The sequence below is a fragment of the Sceloporus occidentalis genome, unplaced genomic scaffold (genome assembly GCF_023333645.1).
Source record: "Sceloporus occidentalis isolate IW3139 unplaced genomic scaffold, rSceOcc1.0.p SCAF_500, whole genome shotgun sequence".
In the NCBI taxonomy this organism is placed as follows: Eukaryota; Metazoa; Chordata; class Lepidosauria; order Squamata; family Phrynosomatidae; genus Sceloporus; species Sceloporus occidentalis.
Genome location: NW_028317480.1, coordinates 61405 through 77754, shown reverse-complemented (window position 1 = coordinate 77754; position 16350 = coordinate 61405). Strand labels below are relative to the sequence as shown.

The window sequence follows — 16350 nt, the reverse complement described above, 5'->3', positions numbered from 1 at the left end:
CCTCATTCGCCATCACCATGAGGGGGATCATCCTGGCACTTCTGCTCACTCTAGTGGGTAAGTGGCCACTCATACTCAACTTTTAGTAGTAGTTTCTTCACTGTATAGAATGTATAGATTGTAAGTGATTTCTGCTCTGGGCTTCATATCTTTACATTGTTCATAATGTGCAGACTTGGAGAGAATGTTAGGGAAAGAAAATTGATCAGATAATGCTGGCTTTGCCACAGGCTGCCACCAATCCCAGCTTCCATTCTTTTAAACTATTTGTCTCTAAAAAACTACAATGCTTGACAAACAAAAATAGCTAAACTACAGTGAGTTTTAACTGATAATTAATAAATGTAATTAAATGTAATTAATAAATGTAATCAAATAAATGTAACTAATAAATGTAATACAAAATGTAATTAGATAACGCTAATGATAAATCAAATCAAATAACTGTAACTAATAAATGTAATTAATAAATGTAATTAAATAAATGTAACTAATAAATGCAATTAATACATGTAACTGATAAATGTAATTAAATAAATGTAACTGTGATTGATACATCTAATTTAACAAATGTAATTAATAAATGTAATTAAATAAATTAATTAAATGTAACTTATAAATGTATTTAGATGAATGTAATTGATAAACGTAATCAAATAAACATAACTAATAAAGCTAATTAATAAATGTAATTAGATAAATGTAAATGATAAATCAAATAAATGTAATTAGATAAATGTAAATCATAAATCAAATAAATGTAATTAGATAAATGTAACTAATAGATGTAACTGATAAATATAAATAAATAAATGTAGTTAAATAAATGTAACTAATAAATGTGATTAATACATCTAATTAAACAAATGTAATTAATAAATTCAATTAAATAAATGTAACTTATAAATGTAATTAAATAAATGTTACTAATAAATGTACTTAAATAAATGTAACTAATAAATGTAATAAATGTAATTAAATAAATGTAAATTATAAATGTAATTAAATAAATGTTACTAATAAATGTACTTAAATAAATGTAACTAATAAATGTAATAAAACTAATAAAATACATGTAATAAAATAAAATACATGTAATTAAATAAATGTAGTTAAATACATGTAACGAATTAATGTAACTAATAAATGTAGTTACATAATTGTAACTATTTTCCTCGTTAATTTCTGGCACAAAGTATTCCAGGTAAATTCCTAAATGCTGCAGGATATGAGTGAGCGGCGCTCAGCGTCACCCAGGGAATTCTGCTTTATTTCCTATATTTTATGTGAATTTATCAGCATATTATGGCATTTAAATGACTCATTATTATATATTTCTCTGTGTCATGTCTGTTTCACACACGTTTCTGGTTTTGCAGGGAGCGAAAAGTCCCCGTTTGGTGAGTATGTTTTGGAATTTTGGATTACGTCTCATTCATGTCCTCCTGCATTCTTTGGGTTAAAATCACTTTATTCCAACAGTTTTTCATATTGTGTTCTGGGAGCCATTATGTTGCAAACTTTCTTGTACGTTAAGGCAGCACACTTTACTCTTTAAAAAAGCCAGTAAAATGTATCATGTAATCATATTAAAGTTATTATATGTGGACTGGACTAATAGAATTACACAATTTTTTCTAATGCCCATCGGCTTTCCATTAATTGCACTTCACGTTGCCACCACCGGTATCCATACTGCCCGGGGAAAAGCATTGTCTTCATCCTATGTGAGCTGCTTGAGATCACATATAAGTCATGAGCTCCTCAATGATCCAGGTCCTGGATGGCCATTACTGGACAATGATTGACATGTCCTGTTTTCTCTCTGATGTATTGTCTGGGTGAACACGCCAGAGACATGTCCATCTGACATATATACCGTCCGGGTGTATTATCTGTTGCAGAGCCATACTTCAGTGAAAGCAAGACATATGTATATAACTACGAAGGAATTGTCCTCAATGGCTTTGCGGACAATGCTTTGGCCAAATCTGGAGTGAAATTGACCTGCAAAGTGGAGATCAGTGGATTCGCTCAAAAGTCCTTCATACTCAAGGTATGACTCGTGGTGCGAAATATACATTCCGGGCTTTGCGTCTTCATCAAATAACGTAACGTTCTTTCCGTTTAGATCCAGTCTCCGGAATTAAAGGAATTCAACGGCTTGTGGCCAAGAGACGCCTTCACCAGATCCTCAAAGCTGAGCCAAGTTGTGGCTGCGCAGCTGACCAGGCCAATAAAGTTTGAATACCGCAACGGACAGGTTGGAAACATCTTTGCTCCGGCTGACGTCTCAGAAACCATTCTCAATATTTACAGAGCGATTCTGCACCTGTTTCAAATCACCACCAGGAAGACACATTATGTGTACGATCTTCAAGAGGTGACCCCCGATTACTAAAATCCTCTGTAATAAAAAGGTCCTGAAGACATGTTCTTTCTATCGTAATACCTACGCTTTCCTCTGTGCAGGATGGACTTGGTGGAGTTTGTCATACACGGTACGTGATGCAGGAAGACAAGAAAGCAGACAGGATGATTGCTATTAAATCCAGAGACCTCAACAATTGTGAAGACAAAGCGGTGAAGAACATTGGAATGGCTTTCTTGGAACCATGCATTACATGTCAGAAGGTAACAGGGAGTCCCTGAAGCCCCTTTCTGTCCAGGGTCTCTAACCGCGTCCTCATTGCGTCTCATCCTTTCTTCAGAAATCCAAGCACCTGCGCGGATCTGCGACATTCACTTACAAGATGAAGAACAAAGATCAAGGGGCCCTGATTTTGGAAGTCACAGGCAAGCAGGTCTATCACTTCACCCCGTTCTATGAACTCTACGGAGCTGCTGTAATGGAAGCCAGGTATCGTCTGTCTAAAGGACTTTATATCTTCACAACAAGCACGAGAAATTGTGTTCGTTTGTAATCCAATTATATTTTCATTAATGCAAAACGTTACCTTTCCAGACAAGTGCTGACCTGGCTGGAGACGAGGACAAACAGAATTAACGAACCTCAGGCCCAACTGGAAAACCGGGGAGGAATAAGATACCGCTTTGCATCAGAATTAGTTCAGATGCCAATGCATTTAATGAAGACCAAGAACCCAGAGTCTCAGGTACGGTCTGGTCAGGAGTGTTAGTTAATGGGGGCGAAACACGCATCCGCCTGGTGTGAAAACATATGGTTCTATGTTCTATGTCAGTGCTAGAAGAGAATCTTTCACAAAGGGCCATTAAACATTAATCATTAGAGTTCCGGGGTCAAATCCAGGGCTTACCGGGCAGTGTACAGAATGTGAACGCACCATATCATTCATTATGTGGCCTGTAGTACTTTGCTTTAGTTGTGACGGCGCTATACAAAATCAGTAACTAATAATGAACTCATAAAATCCAACTCCTGTAATGCATGATGTGTATATCATCATGTTTAACATGTGTCCATGCGCCGTAACCCTGTTTATGTCTCCTTCCCGTCAGATAGCGGATGTTCTGCAGCATCTGGTTCAGAACAACCAGCAGCAGGTCCAAGCTGAAGCTCCAGCCAAATTCCTGCAGCTGGTGCAGCTCCTTCGCGCAGCGAACCCAGACAGTCTTCAGGCCATCTGGAAGCAGTTTGCTGACCGGCCGCAGTACAGGTAAGACATGGCAGCCCCCGGGGTGTCTGGTATTTTAACGATCGGGAGACAGGTGACATCTAGTAATGGTCTGGAAGGTGGTTGTGAAACCAGACTTGTCAGGAAAGTTCTGTCGCCTTTGACACACGAGCCACCAAGTTTTGGCATGTTTGCCAAAAATACCACAACCACAAACGTTTACATAGTTGTATCCAGGGGTCCCTGGCAGGCTGTTATTTATTGTTTTATATAGCGCTAATATATTCCGTAGCGCTGTACAATGGGTGATTGTCACACCTTTCTTTTTGTTTGTCCAGACGCTGGCTGAGGAACGCATTCCCACTGATCGGGTCGTCTGATGCCCTCAGAGCCATCAAGCAGATTATTCAAAGCCAAGACGTATCTCACCAGGAAGCAGAGACGATGATAACGCACACGATGCAGTACATGAGGGGCAGCCAGCGCGCGCTGCAGATAGCCACCGTAAGTCACAAATAATTATTTAATTGGATCTATCCCTTTGAGACAATTTCTTGATCAGTGAAAGTCATTAATATGATCGCCAGCCCGCACCAGTTTGGACCATTCTGGGACCAGCTTGAGCCAGTAAGCTCATGACCAGAATGAGTTAACGTTGGTATTATTCTTAATATTGTCGCCCTCCGTCACTGGTTTGCACGGTGCTGGAGGTCATAACTCGAACCTGTAAACTGATGGCCACAGAACGTGGTAACATCGTCATTCCTGGCACCAAAATTTGCTCTTTTTCACAGGATATGGTGCTGGAATACAAAGTCCAGAACTCGCCTCATCTGTTCAAAGCTGCAATGCTGGCCTATGGGACCTTGGTCAACAAATATTGCTCCTCGGTCACATTTTGTCCTGAAAATGTGTTACAGGTAAAAAATAAATGTTATGCATGTTAAGACAATTAATGTTTATATTCTAGATGCTGAAATGTATTTCGCTGTGAAAATATTTCAGCAAATTGCTGCTGTTCTTAAGGGACATTCTTTCACCAGCTGAAGTTGCTCCTTCCTAAGTATTCTTCATATATTTTTTCAGCCCCTCCATGATCTGGCAGCTGAGGCAGCGAACAAGGCCCAGTACGAGCACATCTGTCTGGCGCTGAAGGCTTTGGGGAACGCCGGACAGCCCGCAAGCATTAAACGCATCCAGAAATTCCTGCCAGGATTCTCCTCCAGCGCCTCCCAACTTCCGGTCCGAATCCAGGCCGACGCTGTGATGGCGCTCAGGAACATCGCCAAGAATGACCCTCAAAGAGTACGTACCGGGGCCTTCAACCTTTAGTGACACAGAATAGATTAACAAGAGACAGAAGCAAGGACTTCTATTCATTATTAGTAACACTATCTACACCCAAATTCTCAGAAGCCTTGAGGTGTCATCTGTATGATGTCTTCTTCTAGTTGGCCAAAAATGAGAAGCATGAGAAGCGTGAGAAATATGAGAAATCAGACAGACGCTGTCTTACTGGCGATGTTTGAATGTCCCTTTTTCACCTTTCTCTTTCTCTTGTGATCTTGGCCATCTTGGACATTGGGGGAGACACCATCATAAAAAGGATCTTTGTCTTCAATGTTTTAGCCAAGACCCACACAAACACCGCGAGCGCACGGGTGGCTTCCCACTACTGACCTTTCACTAGTTTATAAATGAAGCTGGAATAACATTTACTATTTAATTCAGGTCCAGGAGCTGCTTCTCCAGATCTTCATGGACCCCAATGTTCACTCTGAGGTGCGAATGATGGCTTGCATTGCCCTGTTCGAGACTAAACCATCAGTAGCCACTGTTACCATGGTGGCTCAGACCATATTAAAGGAAAGCCACAATAACCTGCAGCTGGCCAGTTTCACATATTCCCACCTGAAAAGCCTGTCGAAAAGCAGAATTCCAGGGCTTCACTCTCTGTGAGTATGGGAGACAGAAACAACTTCATGTCCTCTCTTCTGCTTCATAAACTATTCCTCATAGAATGTCCTCCATATTTATTTAGGGCTACTGCCTGTAACATGGCCTTAAAAATCCTGAACCCCACTCTGGACAAACTGGGTTGGCGTTACAGCAAAGCGCTTCACCTCGACACATTTAACTGTGAGTAGCGAATCATTCACAGTCCGGGCCCAACCGTTCTCACCATATTCATAACCCTTTGGCATATTAAATAGAGTCCATTTATTTTAAAATGGCGCCCTATTAACGGATAATGTTGGTCCTTTCTAAGCATCATGCACAGCCACAAGCCAGTCTGGGACTCTTCTGATGTTAAGTAGTTAACATAACATTAAAATACATTTAATTAATAGGAAAGAAAGAAAACGGATGGGCAAATTACTTTTCTCTGGTAACCAACCATTGGAGAAATATATTCCAGCTTTCCATACAAGTAGAATTAAGACAATGGCATGATGATGATGATGACGGAAATTCTGAGAGGGGCAGAAATATTCCTTGCATTTCTCAGAACAGCATAAAAATATCATAAAATGTGTCCTTTCCACAGACCCCCTCATGGCGGGAGCTTCTGCCAATGTCTTCCTCATTAATAGCCCAAGCACCACAGTCCCCGTGTTCATTCTCACCAAAGTGCGAGGATACATGGCGGGCCAGATGACAGATGTTTTGGAGGTAACGGACATGGCGCTCAGTAGGTTAGAATATTTTATACTCATTTATTGGCCTTAATTTCTCATTTGCTATTTGCTCTATTAACACAGGTCGCTATCAGGGCGGAAGGTCTACAAGAAACCATCAGAAAACAGAACATCCCGTTTGCCGAGTTCTCTATGCAGAAAAAGATTGTCAAGATTGTGAAAGCTGTACGAATCTGTTTTTAGTGTCTGTCGTGTAACCCGTTTTAGTGAAAACAAGGATAGCTCCCCCCAGCGCTCCTCCAATCTTTGTCTAGGGCAGCTTTTGTTGAAGTTCATATAAAATTCATGGCTGCGGCACAGCCTCATACTCCCCTTTCCAATGTCCAACCGCCATGTGAGGTTTTATATCAAATGTCTGTGGCTCCCAGCTAATCCCTCCATTCTGTATCCTAGTTGATGGGGTTTAAAGCATTGCCAGCCGACGTGCCGCTGGTTTCTGTGCACGTCAAGTTCCTCGGACAAGAGGTTCAGTACAATCAAGCCACCAAAGAGACAATTCAAAATGTATTCAAGGTAAAGTGCAGACCTCGGTATATATTATATTTTATTAAGAGATTGTTTTAGGGTCAGATCTCTGTCTTTCCCAGAAAATCCCAAAGAAGATTAAAAAATACAGAGCTACGCGTCACGTATAAATACATCACCGATGCGCTAACAATCAACTTAATATACAGATCTAAAGCAGATATTTAACAAATATGGGTTAATTCCTCCGGTTTAGTTTATTCTAAGGTTAGGGCTATAAATAGAATTAAGATTGTAGAGCTTCTTGATCCAAGAAGAAATCCGATTGCCTTTTGGAGTCGAGAAGAAATTTTACCCACTGTTGGCAGAATTGGAAGTAGCTTAATTAGGGTTTTTTCCTTCTTTAGGATCACGAGTAGGAAGGTTCGGCAGAAGGGTTGAACTTGATGGACTTAGGTCTTTTTTCAATCTTAATTACTATGTAACTAAGTAAGGTTAATCCATTATTTTTGTGGTTTGGGGATATGTTGTCCCTGACACTTTAAGGCCAGCAGTAGATAAATGACATACCTGTGGCCACTGGGTCACACGGCCCAATACTTTACACACTTAAGATCAGAATCTGCTACATGAGAGGTGATGAAGCCTTCTGGGAGATGCTGATAATAACAGTCAATCATTTATTAATAATATTCTCCTTTACGCTCTGGTAATACTCCTGATTATTGACGTATGACACGTCTCCCACACCAGGCCCTGAATGAACCCGCTGAAAGACACTCAATGGTGAAGAACATACTTAACAAGGTCCTCAGGGGCGTTACCGGACAGTGGGCGTATCCCGTACTCGCTGCTGAAATACGACACATTGTCCCAACCTGCGTGGGTCTGCCTCAGGAGTTCAGCGTGCACTCAGCTGCCGTCGCAAATGCCGCCGTCGAGAGTATAACATTTTCTTCTCTTCTTCAAGTATTTTTTTTTAAGATTGTGTCACCATGTTATTGTTTTGAGCTTTTATGAAAACATTTATTTTTCAGCTGATATGAAGGTAACTCCATCTCCATCAACAGAATTAAGTGTTACTCAGCTGCTAGAATCCAATGTCCAGCTCCACGCAGACATTTCCCCCAGGTTCGTAAATTCCTTCAGTTGTGTGTTATATGTGCGGGTAATGAGGATTCTATAAAAAAATCGCCCACAAAATTATAGTTTCTGCTATGTTTTATACCAGTATACCAATATTTTTCTGTTGATATTTTTTATTCAATATATTGATTAAATAACACACTATTTCATAAACTTAAATGCATGTCTTTAAATAGCCATTTTCTTCTTTTAGTTCCATATAATACTATTTCCGTTTAAACTGTGATTTGATTTCATTTATTTGCAGTTTCACCCTCCATACCGTGGCCACAATGGGTGTGAACACACATTTAATTCAGTCTGGAATTGAGTTTCACGCGAAAGTCCGTACGTTCGCACCAGCAAAGTTCACGGCAAAGATGGACATGAAGGAACAGAACATTAAGATTGAAACTGCGCCGTGTCAGCAAGAAAACGATCTGTTTGTGGCAAGGTATTTTACTGATTGTTGCCACAATAGATAAATTTTTAATTTTATTTCACATACGATTTAGTAAAATATTTCGAAGTAAGAAAAAATAATAACAGCTGCTTTATCCACGTGATAGAAGTTAACCAAATATGCCTATGATTAATACAAATTCCTGTAATTCCACTTATTGTAAAATTACGCAGGGACATTTTTAGAGATTAGCATCGGGTCACGAACACACCTCAGCGAATTCCTCGTTTATTCTGTTTTGCCGCAGATCTCAGGTCATTGCTGTATCAAGAAACCTTGAAGAGCTGGAGGCCACCAAGAAGACGCCAGTTGTTGGTCAAGCTGTAGAACAAGACATTCTGAAGAAACACTTTGAGAAAACTGGACAGAGCTCGGCAGAAGCGGCCAGCATGATGGTAACTCATATACATACAACAGTCAGAAGGATTCGTACAAACTCATGTTATTCCTCCGATAACTTTATTCAAAGACTTTGCATAAACCGGCGGGCATAACTCTCCATCCCAAATGACTCTGATTATTTAAAGCCAATGACGTGGATTAGTTTTGGATCTCACAATGTGACCCATGGTCAGCTGGTTACTTCACTTCACTCAGTTTTAATTTGGTGTGAGCAGAGCAGGAGTTCTAGACCTAGTTGAGCTTCTGCCATACATCTCAAGATCATTCTCTGACTCAGTGAAGAAGTAAAAATATTACTTTATAGAACTTAAGATGTTAGAACTTAATAGTTTAGATTGACTACTTGATAACATGGATCCTTCACCCTGACAGTATTTTCTTTGTAGGACGTATCTTCAGAGATGGTGTCCAAGAAGTTTGCCTACCCTGCAGATGTATCACAACACCACTACAGCCCAATGGATGTGTTTCAATGGTGCATTAAGCTTCCCACAGCCGGAATGAAAGCCTGTCTGCACGGCAGCTCCAAAAATGCTGCATCCAAAGGGAATTCGTTTTTGTACCAAATCACTGGAGATCAAGAAGCAAAACTGACAGTGAAGCCAGGTACGTTACTCCTAAAAAACGAATATACACAGTGGAGGGTGACGCGCTGGGGTTATACATATAAAAGTGATTCCACGGCAAAGGCAGAAAAGTGATCTTCTTGCTATAACAACCAATGGAATGGTTGTTACATATAACTTTCATAAGTCCCACTATATGACCTCTTTTTAGGACACCTTCCTGAAACTGGGGTCTGTAATACTAGCAAACAGGGCATTGCGAGCCCAGTCTCATAACTGACATGATTCCTGTTCACTGATAGATCGCGCTGAAGCACCAATCGAGAAACTGCAGCTGGAGATAACAGCCGGACCGAAGGCTGCTTCCAAAATCGTTGCTCTGGTAGAAGTTGAGGAGCGAGAAGGTGAAACTCTGGAAGACTCCGTGGTCCAGAAGAGACTGAAAACTATTCTGGGAATTGATGATGAGTTTATGGTTAGTTGGACACCTTCGTGCTGTTTAGTTGTGTTTTGACCTCTTTGCTTCCCATATATCTTACGCAGACTTTTATTTATAGTTGTTACAAAACACAAATGTCATATTTTCAAATTTTTCAGGCTAGAAACAGAAGTTTAAGCCAGAAGCGAAGAAGACCGACTCAAAAGAAGAACAAGAACATTGAAGCCCCTGAGGCAGATGTTGTTGAAGCAAGAAACACCAAAAAGCAAAAATCCTCCTCTAGCTCCTCTGAATCTTCATCCAGTCAATCATCGTCATCATCATCATCATCGTCATCATCTTCCTCCTCTTCTTCATCTTCCTCAGAATCTCAACAATCTAAACAACAGCACAGGAGGCAAAAGGGACAACATAGTCATGCCCATGCGCCAACAAGGAAACCTCACAATGCTAAACACCATCAGCAAAGCTCAAGCAGCAGCAGCAGCAGTCGCCAAAGTGGCAAGAGAGGCCATTCGGCAAAAGGCAGCAGCTCCAGCAGTTCGGGTAGCAGCAGCAGCAGCTCCAGCAGTAGCAGCAGCGGAAGCAGCAGCTCCAGTAGCAGCTCCAACAGGCAGCATCAACATAAACAGAAACACCACGCAACCTCTCAACAACAGCAACACAAAAACAAATGGAACCAGAAACATCGCAACCAACATTTTATTGATTCCGAGCAGGTATCCGCCTTCAGCGAGATCAAAGTGGCTTTTTCAGTAAAGATGAAGCGCATGTTTATCGGTCTAGTATTCAGTTCAACCTTTCTGAAATAATGCTAGATGAAGGCAGCAAAACCTTATACACATGGCTTTTAGTCCAGGGACATCTACTTTGCCCTAGGTCTAATCCTCTAAATGTAAAATGTATGAGACGCTGTATTCATAACCCAGGATACCCAGGTCTAATGTTTTACTTACCCCATGGCAAACGCCCAAGAGGTCTGCTGGGCAGGATCTGGTCTTCACAATGCATGCTGATTAATTATAATAATTAGGTTTGCCTTAAAGGAGCCAAGCATTCCGGGACTAATTAATAATTATTCCTTACGTTATGTTCCCCTTGTAGTCGGGGTCCAGCAGGAGTGCCTCTTTGTACATGTAGTTCAGCCATGTGATTTTTATGTATTTATCACCAAACGGAATGTCTATTTTCGTTTAACTTTTCAGCAATATTCAGCGTCTTTGTTCGTCCCGTAATCCAATTCCAACTGAAACCAAATTAGATCTAAATTATTCGAGGCTACAAGGTCCACCGAGGTCTGATCCCTGGTTGACTTCTTCACTACTTGGCACATACAATTATCTTATAAAATTCCCCTAAATCTATTTGCTTTGGCTGGCTTTTTGCTATATAATAATAGGAGTAGCCGAGCTGCTCCATACTCACTGCGAATAACTGATTCCCAATAAAAAATCACTAGCAGAGCTTCCACATTATCGGAACACCCATCTTTTTAAATGTTGGGGTCCAGACCCAATTCTGGGTTTGTGAGATGCCCGGCACTAGGTGGCGCCAGGGTTCCCCCTCTCCCGTCACTTCCCTGAGTGCATGCGCTGTAGTATTTAACACTTTAACTGCTGTTAACTGCTCATTTTTTAGGTAACCGTATTATTCAGCCACCTGGCTAAACTTTCCTGTAAACACATTAATAGGGCTGTGAGTGGATGAGCTATTCTTGGGTCATGGGGCAAAAAGTTAGAAAAACGCTGACTTATTTCTTAATATTCTATATGACTTAATTCTTATGCTATTCTTTTATTTCTAGGGAGAGTCTGAAATTTATCAGTTAAGGTTTAGTCCTTCACACAGACAGGTAAGTTTTTCTCGCCTCCGTGTCCTCTGATTTGTTTGCTGTGGAGTTAGTGTTTGATGAGTTGTGTTCACTTTGGTTCTTTGGAAGCAGAGTTCTCAGTCGAGGAGAGCTTCAGCGAGAGCAGCTTCCGGTCAGTCGAGCTCCAGCTCCTCCTCAAGCAGCAGCAGCAGCAGCAGCGGATCTTCTCAAAGATCTCCTCGCCGAGTAAGTCCTTGTCTCATAGGTCTGGTGGCCGAGAATCGACATAGAGGTGATGGGCGTTTCAGAGTTATAAACCAAACTCAGAGATTTGTCACGAGTCATAAAAAGACTTCAGCCAATTCAGAGAGTGGGTATAATAACGGATACGCGTGGGATAGACATACGGCTCCTGAATCTAAGACCAGACCAACGACTGATTAAGGTTTGAGTCTTTACAGCAGGAGAAACAGGCGATTAGACGGGGGCCGGATGGGGCCGATAGGTAGTTACAGCAGAGCAAAACTAACAACCCGCAGATCACTGGGGGCAGAAGACTGCATTTAATCGATGCACTTCAGAGGTGCCAGGAAAATAATTTTTTCCAATGAATTTTCAGGAATTATTTTATTTGCCTTTTAGGGCACATTCCTTGGAGACAAGAAAGCCCCGTCCTTGGTTGTCACAGCCCAGGCTATAAGAAATGACAATAAAAGGCAGGGCTACCAGGCCATTGTATACACCGACTACCACTCCTCCAGACCCAAGGTCCAGGCCTACGTGGTGGATGTCACTGGACAGAGCCGCTGGAGAATCTGCGCTGATGCTCGGGTGGAAAGTCAACACGAAGCTCAGGTATTGTAATAGAAGAGCAGGACCTCCTGTACCAGTTTGCCCCTTAGAAATAAGTAATTTAAAAAACCAAACATTGATCCCCTATTTGTAATTAAGGCCGACTTCAAGTGGGGTCAGAACTGCCAGCAATACAAGATCGCGGTCAAGGCTCAGGCGGGACGCCTCGGAAACCAACCGGCATTAAGAATGAAGGTCCAGTGGCCCCGCGTGCCGTCAAAACTGAAATCTGCAGCCAGAGCGTAAGATGGGTTCCCTCTATACAGAGAAATATATATTGTAATATTAGTAGATTTAATGGGAGCAGAAAGAGAGTTTTTCAAGAAACCATGGTTGCTCTCATTACTTATTAAAAGATCCGGAAACGTCCGTGGCCACCATTGATTATTTTTTTTCTTTTTAGGGTTGCTCAGTATGTTCCCGGAGCCGCCTTGTTCCTCGGATTTTCTCAAAGATTCCAGAGAAACCCATCAAGGCAGGCAAAGATTGTCCTGGCTCTCAGCGGCCCCAGGACCATGAACGCCATTTTCCAGATACCAAAGGTATGGACTAAAGATCCATATTCCTACATTCATTAAATCTAATTTATGGATATGAATAAGTGATGGGGCCACTATATAGCACCTGCCACTATGCATAACGTCTGCTGGATTTAAATGTATATTTCTTATTTTAGTGACTATTTAGGGGAATCTCCCATCTTCACCAAGTCCATACAAACAATTCTTTCTTACTGGAATTCCATGTAAATTATTTTTCTCCAGGTCACTCTATACTGTCAGGCCGTCCGTATCCCGGTGCCAATCACCGCAGCTTACCATCCGCAAACCTCTGCCATCCAGCTTCCCAACTGGAACATCTTTTCTGAGATTCCCAGCTCCATCTTGGACAGTCTGCAGGGTCAGTACGATTCCATTAACTCAAAACCTTTTTCCAGTATCCGCACTGGAGACACGCGGCTTGTGGTAAAAAAAGATGACACCCAGAAATTTGGGCATGAAAATGTGTCCCACGGCCAAATTCAAAAAACTTGAAACTTACTGATTCTGAAATATTTCCGAGACTATTCATGAACCCCGGAATCCTGTTCAATTGTTAAAACGTTTACTTTCTGAGAAAATGGTAATTTTGTTACCTGTCCCCATGACCCCACAGGTAGCTGCACAATAACCGACGATCAGATAACAACATTTAACGAGCAGAAATATAACTACAAAACGCTACAGGATTGCTACCACGTGTTGGCGCAGGACTGCACCGACCAGATGAAGTTCATGGTTCTCGTTAAAAAATCAGCAGATTCTCCAGAGTACAAAGACATCAACGTGAAACTGGCCGACTTGTAAGTATCTCTCACCCCCGAGAGCGTTACCACCACATCCATGTGTTTCGCAAGCAATGCTCAGGGTGGTGGAACGGGGTCCCCATGCCATGATGCTTCCGCTGTTGGTGGGCTTAGTTAGTACAGTGATAGATTACAGGCCCTTGGATGCGTGTGTTTTGCCTGTGTATGTGCAATGTCATGTTCTATGTAGCAACCACATAACATATATGCTCCAGGGGGCCATGGAGCCTTGAGAAATAGACCCCTTTATAAGGGTTGCGGGGGCCCCAGCTGTTGGGACTTTATTTAGGGTTAGGTTATTTTGTGATGTATACGCGTTTTCTTCTCCGTAGTGACATTGAAATGCAGTCGTCCTCAGGGGGACTGAAGCTGAAAGTGAATGGAATTGAAATCTCCAAAGACAGACTCCCCTATCAGCTCAGACTCGGTAAGGAACCTTCAGACGTCCTTAATCTGGGGGGAAAAGTGCCACGGGGTCTCCTAGTGACCTGCATAATATCAGAAGATGTTACTAGTCAGCAAATTACACGACAATAATGGGAAAAGTCATCGAGGGTTCCAGCTCTCGGAAACCCACCGTTTCCTGATGTTTTGTAAATCTGTTCCAGATCCAGATATTGCGGTCCAGGAGGTGGACGGAGCCTTCATCCTATCAGCTTCAGACTTTGGAATCAAGAAACTTTACTACGACGGAAAGAGCAGCCAGGTAAAAGGTCCCACCTATCGTCCGACCACCAGTGCGTTAAGTGCGTGTCCCACGTCCGTATCTTGTCAGAATTCGTCTCGGTGTCTGTGGAGGGAACCGAAAAATCTACAAACCGACTGAACTCCTGTTCTATGCTGCCGCAGGTGGGAACCGCCATATGGATGCGCGGGAAGACGTGTGGAATGTGCGGCCGCCATAATGACGAGATTGAGCAGGAATACCAGATGCCCGACGGCTCCGTCGCCAGAGAGGAGCAGAGCTTCGCTCATTCCTGGATGCTTCTGGAAAAATCATGTTCTGGAGGTAAACCTTTGGATCTTGATCCCTAAAACCTAAGGCATTCCAAATATTAACCCCTTAATAGCCCCTCACATAGATCCTATTGCCGTGACTCAATGTTTCTAATAGCAGTCCTTATGGAAATCGTGACTTGTCAGGAGATAAAGATATTCTGTATTCAAGTAGGGAGAAAAGCACCAATCGGGATGCTCAGATATCATGAAATGAGGGGAGAATTTGAAGGGGCCGGCTCCAGACTGCGTGACTCTGAGAATCTGCCCCAAGACTGGGGTAAAAACCCTGAGAATCTGCCCCATTCACCCGGAGACTGTGGTATTATTATTATTATTGAAGGCATAATGTGCCTGCTTTTCACAGAACTCCGCTTCAAACAAGAAAAACATGCATTCCCAGCAGGGGCACTGAGGATGGTAACTACTACTATGAGCAGAGTCTTTTATAGAAAGTTATTATATGCTTTTTAATATTTTATATTATTCTTGATCCCCGCTTGCAGCCTGTAAGTTGGAGCGCAGCACCGTGAGGCTCAGTAAAGCAGAAGACGCAGATCTCACGTGTTATTCCGTCCGCCCCGTCCTGCGCTGCGCTAAAGGCTGTTCCCCGACGAGCTCCACATCTGTGACCGTCGGCTTCCACTGTCTGGCTGCTGGTAAGAGACCTGTTACCACCCATTAAAGCATATTCCATCTGTTATGGGGACGTCAGGGGTTAAAGGAAGCCCAGAAACTGTGGTCTGTAGGCACCAGGACCGGGTCCATAGAGGGTAATTCCCACTATCTGCCCCTGTGCACCCCCCATGTGCCATTTCCAGGCATTAGGCCTCCATTCGGATTTCCCCCACTCATCATGCCCTCTCTCGGCAGGTGAATCCGTGGACGGCCAGAACATGCTGGACCTGCCTGAGGATCTGTTTGAGAAAACCGAGGCCCACACCGCCTGCTCGTGTGAATCGGGAAATTGCCTGGCGTGATCCACCCAGAGCCCCAAACGTGTACAGTCCGACCGTATCCCCACGGAAATGGCAAAATGAATCCAATCTCGCATTAAATATAGCACTGCTGCTAAGAAATTTCAATAAAGATTTTGCATTCAAAAATTATGTTTTTTGTTACTTTGTATTCTTTCTACTTTCTGTTCCCAGGATCCGTATGATTATTCCTCCTCATTGTTATATCTCATTGCTACTCATTGCTGATTGGTCCAGGCAGCCTTTGTAAGGGTGGGAGAGGAGAAGGGAGTGAATTTCAGGGCAGGAAATTGATCAGATAATGCTGGTTCTGCCGCAGGCTGCCTCTGATCTCAGCCTCAATGGGGTGAAATAATTCCTTAAAACGAAATATCCCCCAAATATTCAGTAAAGTAAAAAGTGATTTAATAAACGGAGATGCGATAAAAGCTTTAATTACGTTACATTTCTATAGCGCCAGCAGATTCTGTAGCGCTATACGGCGGTGCTGAGATTTATTGCCTCGGGATCCGGTTACCCCAAAAGACTACCAGCGTCCGGAGCGGATCCGACTCACAGAGACTTTCAGCGACCAAAATGATGAATGAAACGCCGCAGTCTGACTCGCTTGTGTAA

At 42.3% G+C, this 16350-nt stretch overlaps 1 protein-coding gene across 1 annotated transcript; it reads left to right on the top strand.

Moving 5' to 3' along the window:
- The first annotated feature begins 17 nt into the window (after nucleotides 1-17).
- LOC149271515 (vitellogenin-A2-like) lies at nucleotides 18-15738 on the top strand. The gene is made up of 35 exons (XM_089507373.1): nucleotides 18-57; nucleotides 1380-1400; nucleotides 1905-2056; nucleotides 2132-2383; nucleotides 2473-2634; nucleotides 2712-2860; nucleotides 2966-3116; nucleotides 3481-3638; nucleotides 3935-4100; nucleotides 4391-4516; nucleotides 4683-4901; nucleotides 5328-5551; nucleotides 5638-5735; nucleotides 6145-6269; nucleotides 6359-6460; nucleotides 6689-6808; nucleotides 7514-7703; nucleotides 7798-7891; nucleotides 8154-8339; nucleotides 8596-8743; nucleotides 9137-9356; nucleotides 9619-9784; nucleotides 9919-10510; nucleotides 11560-11607; nucleotides 11698-11811; nucleotides 12208-12420; nucleotides 12517-12659; nucleotides 12821-12959; nucleotides 13182-13317; nucleotides 13573-13759; nucleotides 14095-14189; nucleotides 14371-14468; nucleotides 14612-14771; nucleotides 15265-15417; nucleotides 15632-15738. Exons 1-35 carry the CDS (start codon nucleotides 18-20, stop codon nucleotides 15736-15738), a joined length of 5454 nt encoding a protein of 1817 aa, XP_089363499.1.
- Nucleotides 15739-16350: the final 612 nt, after the last annotated feature.